This window comes from Durio zibethinus, chromosome 5, assembly GCF_047325235.1.
Source record: "Durio zibethinus cultivar Kanyao isolate XHJ-2024 chromosome 5, ASM4732523v1, whole genome shotgun sequence".
NCBI lineage: Eukaryota > Viridiplantae > Streptophyta > Magnoliopsida > Malvales > Malvaceae > Durio > Durio zibethinus.
In genome coordinates this window covers 4,043,659-4,053,716 of record NC_143166.1, presented here as the reverse complement: position 1 = coordinate 4,053,716, position 10,058 = coordinate 4,043,659, and the positions used below count along the sequence as shown (strand labels likewise).

At 35.2% G+C, this 10,058-nt stretch overlaps 1 protein-coding gene across 5 annotated transcripts; it reads right to left on the bottom strand.

Annotated features, from left to right (window-relative positions):
* Positions 1 to 4,513: 4,513 nt before the first annotated feature.
* On the bottom strand, positions 4,514 to 9,695 carry LOC111282191 (squamosa promoter-binding-like protein 16). Of its 5 annotated transcripts, none has more exons than XM_022870183.2 (5): positions 9,107 to 9,695; positions 8,179 to 8,582; positions 7,529 to 7,977; positions 7,282 to 7,418; positions 4,514 to 7,125 (listed from the first exon to the last, which is right to left on the bottom strand). In XM_022870183.2, exons 3-5 carry the CDS (start codon positions 7,735 to 7,737, stop codon positions 6,545 to 6,547), a joined length of 927 nt encoding a protein of 308 aa, XP_022725918.1. In that variant the 5' UTR covers positions 7,738 to 7,977; positions 8,179 to 8,582; positions 9,107 to 9,695; the 3' UTR covers positions 4,514 to 6,544. The 5 variants fall into 5 exon arrangements, with proteins under 5 accessions (XP_022725918.1, XP_089616789.1, XP_089616791.1 ...); XM_089760663.1 differs by having other exon boundaries at positions 8,398 to 8,582; XM_089760665.1 differs by having other exon boundaries at positions 8,424 to 8,582; positions 9,107 to 9,651.
* Positions 9,696 to 10,058: the final 363 nt, after the last annotated feature.

Sequence of the window (10,058 nt, the reverse complement as noted above, 5' to 3'; positions counted from 1 at the left end):
AAACCTAAACTAGAAACGATAGTACAACCCAAAAACTAGCTTGCAATGAAAGTGTGATTTCATATGCTTTGTTGATATTGAATTACCTTGATCAGAGAAAACTAGTTAAATTTTGAGCGATCGAAATCAATGCAGTGGGGGGACCAGTGGGAGAAGATCTGATGGAAATCTAATGGCTGAAGGAAAATGATAAAGGTACGGTGGGGTCCCCCCCTCAAGGTGCAATAGCAAATGTCAGATTTCATTCCATTTTAAGGCAGGCACCATCAACGTCAACTAAATGACACGTGGACCTTATTCCAATTTTGGATACTTCTCTTTAAGGAAGTCACGTCTAGTGGGGTTATCCGTAAGGCAGGTCCTATCAGCAGTAGCAGGAGGCAGCTGGCCTCCCTCTTGTTATTTTATGTGATTGTTTTTCGTTTGACTTGCTCCGTTGTCTTTTGCAGGACCTTCACGCTGCTTTTGTTCTTAGTGCACCATTTTTACACTCCTCTTTTGTTGTGGGCGGTGCTAGTGGTAATCCCCTGCTGGTAAAAGAAACGGCCATTTTTGGTTTCTCTTCTGTTTGGGTCTCCATGATCATCATTGCTGTCATCATACATTACAATTTAGAGATTTTTAAACATATACTAAGCTCTAGATGAGAAATTACCCTACCCCCAACATTTTTTTCCATTCATATAATATACCATAGTTACACTACTTCTATCTTTGGAGCTAAAAATCATTGAGATTGCTAAAAGTCTATTTTCTTGTAGTCGAGAACGTTAGGTCGATAAGTTTTTGACGTCCTCATCGCGTTGTGTTTTTATGTTCACTTGATTTTGTTGACTTTCAGTTTGTAACATTATAGTATGTGTTTGGTAAAAAAGGTTAAAACAGAAAAGAATAGATTGAAAAGGATAAAGGAGATAGAATTATACACTCTCCTTCTCCAACGTTCGAAAATAATTATGGGATAAGAAGATGATCATTTTCACGATATAGACGACATGAAAAATTTAACATTCCATGCTCCATATGCATGTATACATTGAGTCAAAGCAAGCAACTTAATATTTATAAGAAGCTGATCAACAAGAAACACATGGGCTGTTTTGGTGGTCCTGAACAATCCTGAAGATAAGAATAAAGCATTAATTATGAGCAGATTTTGATCCTCATGATCACAAGACTTATGATAAAAGCAGATATTTGAGGTAAGGAACAAAGTTCAATAAAAGATGTACATCGATCCAGGCTTGAATAATCCAAGACTCAGTGCGTAGCTACCAGGATTAGTTGTTAGCACCAAGTTAATTGGTTGCAGTTGGCAATTATCTTTTAAGCTTTCGAACCGTAACAATCGGTGGTCGAGAAAGAAAACTACCATGGAAATTTACCTTTTTTTTGGTACATAAGAGGCAAGGGCTAAAGGATTAAAGGGAAATTGAGAAAGAAAAATTTGCAAATGTTAAGAATCGAAAGCAATTCCTACGAAATATGAGTGAAGCATTTGGCTAAATCCATGTTATCAATCTTATATTCCAGCCATTATTATGCATATAAATCCAACTTTGTCCTTTGCTGCCATCAGCGATAAGTTCCTACTTAAAATAGAAATTAAGCTTTCGAAAGCATGTTTACAAGCAGATAGGCCCGGGTAGGGATTTATTTTGTCCGACCAAAAGAATCGATTTATGATCCATCAGCCATGGGCTTGAAAGCACACTATTTGGCGAAAGTGAATTTGTTCAACTTTTTCATCAATTATGCTTACTTTTAGACAAGTTTTCTCAACCACCGCACATGGGAAAAGGCAGAAAGTAACAACCACACACATTCCAAATTCAATGTAAAGCTATGAGCCATTTTGCATAAATCAAGTTCACCTCCGTTCGCGGGCTACAATATCATGTTCATGTATTTTTCCCTTGACATCTGGCCATGTACCCGTAAGTAAACCTAAATTTAGTGGTATTAAACTAATCCATCAGAAAATTAAAAATGGTCCACATATTATCTTGCTGAAAACCCTGGCTTTGACCTTAAAAGTATGAGATTTGCAACAGATCATACACAAAACAAGCAAAGCAAAAGGAGCCCCAATTATCTGTATTTATAAACTTGAAAAAGAACCCTCTAATCCTGATTGTCAGATTTGTTGATTACCCATTTAAAGCAGAAGACCTCAGATTATCATCGTCAAGTAGTTTTCAGATAAGATGGGATAGAGGTTTGTTCTCTATTCATGGACCAATTCGGGACACTTTTTTTTATCTCTTTAAGGTTAAACAATCTGGTTTAGGGCTGAGGAATGTTATCCACCTGTCTCCATCATTCATGTGAAGATATAAAGCACCAAACGGTTGATCAAAGGAGCTTTGTAATTAGTAGACAATATGTTACATCTCAATAACTATTTTCTTGTTGCAATCGCAAGTTAACCTCTCCTCAATCTTTATGTACAAATTCCTTATGCACCAACTTAATTAATTAATGAGTTAACTTATTATTTTAATTAATTTTAGTGATTAATGAAATATTTAATATGTCCTTTTAACCTGAGATGTCATAATATCTTAAAACCATTGCTGAATTATCAGCTTCACATGGGTCGTTTTAAGTAAAATTAAAAGCACGCTGATATAGATTTGGATTTGAAATTTTAATTAAGCACCTTAGGTTTCATTTGTTTTACTTAGGTGCATAATACAGTGACAAATTTCACTTTTTTTTGCTTGTTCATCGAATCTCATACATTCTTTTTATCGATAGAAAATTGTTAATTATTAATACTTCTAAGTTTACGAGCCTGACTCACTATGATATATAAATATATAAGGATAATTCGAGAGAAAGACTTGGCTCTTTTTCAGTTTTGAGTTTTAGGCTTCATTTAGATAGATTGTGAGATTATTTTTAATGAGATTAAAAATAATTATAAAAAAAATTAATTATTATAACGATAAGATTAAAAGTAATGGCAAGATATGTATTTAGATGTAAATATAACGATTAAATGAAATAAAAATAAAAAATAACTATTAAAGACTTATGATATAAGGTAAAAATGAAAAAAAAAAAAAAAGTATGATGGGACTATATAATTTTCACTAGAGCTTTTAGCTCCAATTGCTGAATGACACTAATCGTGCCTCAAAGATGGAATCCAAACAAAAAAATAATGGGTTTGAAGTGAAAAGGGCAAGCAAATCTCACCGCACTGATGATTCAATGAGATCCAATTCGGTGAGATCCAAATAAAGCCTTGGACTAGATCTCACTACTTCTCATCTGCTTATCATTTTTCACTAATCCTACCACCCTACAAGATAGAGATCATTTTCCACGTCTCTCTCTAGTTTAAGACTCAAGACTTGATCGATTGGATTAGGATTCGTACCAATATTAGGAGATTAAGTTCAAAATTAATTATTATAAACTAATATTGAATTATTTTGTCAATATTTTAATTTTATTAAATATTATTATTGTAATTTTAATTTTTGTTAATTTTTAGATAAAAATAATAAAATCAACGAAATTATACCATGTACATTAATAAAATAATCAATGAAATATTTTAATTTTATTATTTTTATCTAACAAAATTGAAAGAATAGTGACAAAATTCAATAATAAAACTTAATATAGAATCATAATATAAAGTCAAATTTGAATTTAAGCTCTGAATATTGATATCTTGTTAAAAGTTTCAAATTGTTCCTTTATGAAAGTGAAATAGGTAAGATTAATAGAATTTGGTGTAAATTTATGTACCCTTTGAAAAAGAAAATGTTAAGCTAAGCAAGCAAATATTTCCATCTTTTAACTTTTTCTGTTCATTCTAATTTCTAAATAAATACTAGAATTTCGTTTTAATAAGTATCTTTTAAGTGAAATCAAGGTTCAAGACTTGCAATTATCAAAATTTTTTTCCTTTGAAGAATTCATCGCTTTCCAAATAGTTTGATTGATCATATATACTTCAGCTTGTGTGTTGTTTATTAAACATCATACTTAAAATCATTTGGTAATAAATGAAGTCCATTTGAATATAAAATTAGAGAATATTAAATATTTATTAAATGTGAGATTATATCACTTTAATAAGCATTTATCACGTATAAATGAAAAGAAAAAAAATATATTATGTAATATATTTGAAAAAAGCAACGGAAAGAAAACTTGACTCTGTATTATATTAGATTCAACTTAAAATTAATTAATAATAAGTGAAAGAGTCTAACTTGAATATAAAATTATAAGATATTAAATATTTATTAAATATGATATTGCATCACTTTAACATTGTTCACGACAGAATATATTCGAAACTGACATCTAAAATATTACCTCATAATTCTATGCTTCAGTCTTCATGTATGTAATAAACAAGTGGGTTTTTTCTAGCATTTCTTAATTGGATGCCAAATCTTCAATTGCAAATTGTGCATGTGTGTGTGTGTATATATATATATATAGCTAGATTCATTCTCAGTAACGAATATATTTTTAATACTTAAAGTTGCCGAAAATCGATGGTAATCACAACATCTGTTATATATAATAATTAAGTACTAAGTAAGTAAGTACAAAGTGTGTACATGTAAAAACTAGTACACAAATACAAATTCAGGATCGCTGAAAACTGATCAAAAGATCACATATCACTAGAATTATTAATCATTCTTTACAAGTAGTAGTTAAACTAGTAGATTATAATTACCCAAACTCTGCTTTAGCAGAAACCCTATTCCTAGAGCATTTCCTGGTATTTGTTACCTGTGGAATCAACTCTATCAAGCTTGAAACGTTCTCGGACATTTGAAATATAGCTTGTGGCCTTGAAGTCCACGTTTTCTTCGCCATGACCCCAAGTGTCATTTGCATAGCCATTCTGGTCGTAGAAACTAGGTGGCTTGAAGGTAGCATAAGACACCTTTTGCATTGATGATGAAAGATTTGCAACATTCTTCTGTTCATGGAAACTAATTGGCTGATTGGAGGTGGCATAGGAATAGGTAGACACCCTTGGAATTGTCGAATAGTTTGCCATGTTCTGGCCCGTGAAAACACCTGCAGAAGAAACGTTTGGCATTGATGGCGAGCAAGGAACTACCTTGCTGCTTCCGCTAATATTACCACCACGTTGAGTGTTCCACGGCTTGGTGATTCGAGAGAAAGACTTGGCTAGCTTGCCTTTGAAGAACCCCCTCTTTTGAGTTGCCTCCATTTGAGTTATCTAACAATAACAAAACAGAGACTGCTAAACTCTTTTAGTAGAAGAACCTGAGAAGAGATGGTTTGGTTGGTTTGTAGTTGCTCATAACGATGGGCAAACTCTCCTTTATAAATACCAGAGAGCGTTGTGCCTTCGAATATATGATCCGATGCAATGCATCATCCAATCAACTCGTATTTGATGCAACAATCTCCCTCTAGAATCTAGTTCTAGTGACTGAAGGAACCAATAATTGACTAAAGAAACTAATATAAAAGAATTTGTTGTGTGAATTGAGCAAAAGTGGGTTTTGCTTTTCAGATAAACATTAAACCCCTAGCTGGCCCACGCCGTCCTTCAACTAAAAAATCAAAATCAATCACTTTATCAATCCCACACCGAGTAGGGACTGGTTTTATTGTGCTTTCAACCGTCTTTCAAGATGTGGTCTGCTGATCAGAACTTGCCCTGGATACTTCCGCACCACCCCCCCCCTATGAAAAGATACGAGGCTTTCTTTTGCTTTTCCAGGACTGTGATATGTTACATACGTAACCCAATTCTAAAGCAAAGATTTGATCTTCACAGAAAATTCCTAAGCCTAATTTTGTTCATTATCAAAATCAGTTTGAACGTAGAACAACTTAGTCAAACTCGGTGGCATACAAAGAGCAGAATTTCTTCTAAAAAACAGGAAATTTCCGCGTCTAACAATGGAACCCATTTAGGCATTTTACCTAACCGAAAGAGTTTGATCCATTGATGCTTAAATCTTCAATCCTATTGAGTTATATATGACATGTTTCGTGTTTAGGCCCTGTTCTGTATTTCTTTTAAGGAATAAACCGTCGCCCATGTCTGGCATCTAGAGATATGGGATGGTTTATCACAGTCAAAAATGCTGTTAAAGAATATGCCACGACATCAGAAATTGTCTCAATCCCGACTGGTCTAGAACCTTTTTTTTTTTTTTACTGTCTTATGTGTTGCTCGGTAATAGCACTTGATTCTAACCGATCTGTTCTCATCTGCCTTAAATGGAAATACGTGAAAGACAAAAGGAATTATAAAGAGGGGAAAGGATGAACACAGATAATCTTAAACTTTGGTTCTCCCGTCTATGAAATACATCGGAAAGCATTTGAAGATGACCCATTGAAGTCACTGCTTAAACAAGGCTACATAATTATTCTAAACGAAAAATACACAATGTACATACATTTGCATCTCCAAAATGCCACTGCTTAAACGGCAAAACATTATAATTTCTGGGATAAGCATATGTAGATAATTACTCAAACCATCTGGTTTTAAAGTAGATGGAAATGACACATACTACTCCCATGAGAAGGAAAGTGTCTGGTGAGTACCACTTGCAGATGACCCGGGATGCCCGGTTCCTAACATTTCAAGACCATGGAGGTTGGTGTTACCACTTCCATCAGTGGCAACAATAGTTCCTACTTGTTCACCCTGCATTCCAAGACCATTATATTGCAAGTTCGGTGTCAAGGATGAAGCTGGGCCAGACTGCACCATGGGGCTCAAAGCAATTTCCCGAGTCTCAGCTGGTTGGGATGACAGAAGAGAGAGAGCACGATTAGAGTCGATGACTTGATTTAACCCATTTGAGAACATTTTCTGGCTGCTGCCACCATTCTTTGATGAGGGATTGCTATCAAGAAGCGGCTGACAAACAGAAACTCCAGGAAATGACGAACTAGAACTTTGTAAGAATGATAACTGCTTTTCTCCTTTGTAGTTGTGAGAAGAGGATCCAGGGAACAGATTATTTCTGCCGCTGAAGTTCAACTCCGAGCTTCTATCGGTTTCCACTTTCACAGCCCCCGCCCAAGAACAGGTTATAGCGTTAGTGGAAAACATTTGCGGGCTACTGAAAGGTAAATATCTAGTACCTGCAGCAGAGTCACATTTATAGCAAACAGAACAAAATACATCACAGATAAGCTCCTACATGGGAATATCAAGGCAACTGGTTAAATTCTTTTTCTGCTCATGAAAAATGAGGGTGAAACAAGTTTCTTATTTGGACATTAAAAATCCAGCCAAACCTGGGTGATTGGAAAGAAACCTTCCAGAATTTACAGACAAAGAATCAGGTTGAGGCTTTCTCCGTCGTCGGTTGTGTCCATCAAGACGTTTCCTGCAGCTTCGTTTCCCCTCATCAAACTCCACTAACGAATGAAACCTAATAAAATGCATTCACCAGAAACTAAGTTCTTACAGCAAAAAGGTATATATGAGGTCAAGGGGCACTTCTAATTATTACCATCTGCATAAAGCAATTCTAATTATTACCTGCTGCACTGCTGGCAAAATCGTTGTTCCTGACCCCTAACTGTAACTTTTGGGGTCTTAGAGTGGACTTCGCATACTTTATGGCGTCGATGGTAGTCCCTGCATTTGCTGAGGTCTGCAGTGCAACCGTCAACCAAGCATGAAGGTACCTGGTTTCCGCTGCCAGGTGCCCGAGCCCTTTTAAACGAAGTAGAAGATGACGAGTCCATCAACGGGACCCCAGGACCCTTAAAGTATCTCCAAAATCACCCAAACTTTCAGTCCGAAAATGCAAGCCAAGCCTGATTCACCCACCGAGCTACTGGACTTGAAAGCTCAATATTCCTGCAACATTCAGCTTACCTTCAATCCGCCTCAAATCATAGTCCATCAACATTTCTGTTTTTCTGATTTTCCATTCTTCATTCCCATCACCTTAATCAAATTCTTCTCCTCCTGAACTCAAATTCCTGCACCAATTATCAAATCGTTCTTCATAATACTGTGTGATCAGAATTAGAAGCAAACAAACATTCGATGACTAAAATACTTGCTTTCACAAGAAAATACATAGCAGACACACCAAAAACAAATGCTTCTTTTCTACCTTTTGTTTCGAAATTATAATTATAAAATTACATTTGGAAGAGTTAGGTGTATGTAATACATACTGTTACAAACTTTTTTCTCCTTTCAAGAAGAATTGCTGGAAGGGGATTGGTCGTGTTGAAGCTCATAATGTGGTGCCTAAGACAAATGACTCCTCATATGTGACCAAATCTAGAGTAGTTGACAATTTATTGCAATTAATAATAATAAGTTTTAATTGGACAAATGAAATCTTCAAGGGGATGCAGAGTTAATGTCTCAAAGATTAATCATGACCTAACTTCCAATACCAATGGAAGAAGCCTACTCAGGTCTTTCCTTGTCCTAGTTGTAGTGTCCACGAAGCAAACATACAAGGAAGAAATATGCAGAAAAAGAGGCTCAAGGAAGTGGTGGAAGAGAGGGCCTTAATCGTCATTGCACCGCCATAATAAAAGCAACTTTATGGTGTTCGCAAGCCGGATACCTGTCACATCATTGAAGTCAGCACTCACATCACAACCACGCAAGCAGCACGGTAGATATTTTTGGAAAACAAAGAAAGAAAGGCATTTACCACAAAATTAGTTTTTCTAACAAGATTCAAACTAAACAAAATCCCAATTACGCTAAAAAATATATTCATCAACTGAAACGTTGTAGAAGTAGTATATTATTCACGTTCCGAGCTAGAAGCTGTGCTTGACTAGTAGTAGTACCAGTTGTAGTAGTATTTTTTTTTTAAGTAGGTACTTCCCAAAGTAGAGAACATTTTTTCTTTGAAGGTCGAGCAAAAGTTGATATTACCACTTTCAATGACAGAAAAATGGAAGAAGACCATATGGGTCATTTTACCCCGTGATATAATTAACATAAATCTACAGTCAATTTCCTAATAGAATGCGGTACTTTGAATTTCTTTATTGAACTTGAACGATATACTTCTAGCATACAAAATACTTATAAAAAATAAAAGGGTCAGTCTAAAAAAGAAAGATAAGTTAAGGGTACCTGAGAGATTGGCCAAAAAAAGGGGGTACCGGAGAGAATCCCACAAATCTAGCAGAGATGAGGAATCTTATCTTGGTAACTTCTGCACTGCCAGTTTCAGATAAACCGTCAAAAGGAGGAGAGAAACGTGGGAAAGTAGAACTGAAAATTTAGTAGGAATTGGAGAACTGGGAAACTGTAGAGTGGAAGCAATTGTAGACAAGTTACAGAAGGTAAAAGAAAGAAAGAAAGAAAGAAGGAAGCAGAAAAGAAGCAGACAGGCCTTTCTTTCAATTCTTAGCTAGCCATTAATATTCTGACAACAGTTCCATCAGAAGAAGAGTTTAGCAACGAAAGAAAGAGAAAGAGTGAGTGTTTGTTGGATGGCTTTGTTGAAGTATATGACAGAAGAAGCGATGGAGCTAATCCATGAGGAAATTATTGGAAGTAACGCAGAGAGAAATGGTCCAAATGGATAATGTATTCAACTGATGGACAGAAAGCGAGAGATATGAAATTGGCAAAGAAGATAACCATGAACGATAAGGGTTTTACTAAATAAATGGGGCGAGAAACTAAAAGAAAAAAAAAGAAGCAAGGAAAAAACAAAAGAGTGGCAGGGTGTAGTTGCTTTCAAGCTTTTAAACTGAGGAAAAAGGAAAAGTACAGAGGGGGAAGGATAGGGGAGTGGAAAAGAAAGTCATGATGAGAGTTTCTTTTGTTCAACACTCCATAATGTTTGTTTGTTTGTTCCTTCTTCTGGGGTCTTTACACTTTACTCTTTACTCTTTGGGTTCCCTTGAATCTTCAACTAAAACTTTTATCCATTGAGTTTAAAAAGAAAAAAAAACAAACTGTTGTCCATTGGATTTTCAGACTATAGTTTTTTTTTTTTTTTGAAGGTCTCTTGTCTTTCAGATATTTCAATCATGTCAAACCTTTCAAAATACGTGAAAAAGCCTAATCGAACTAT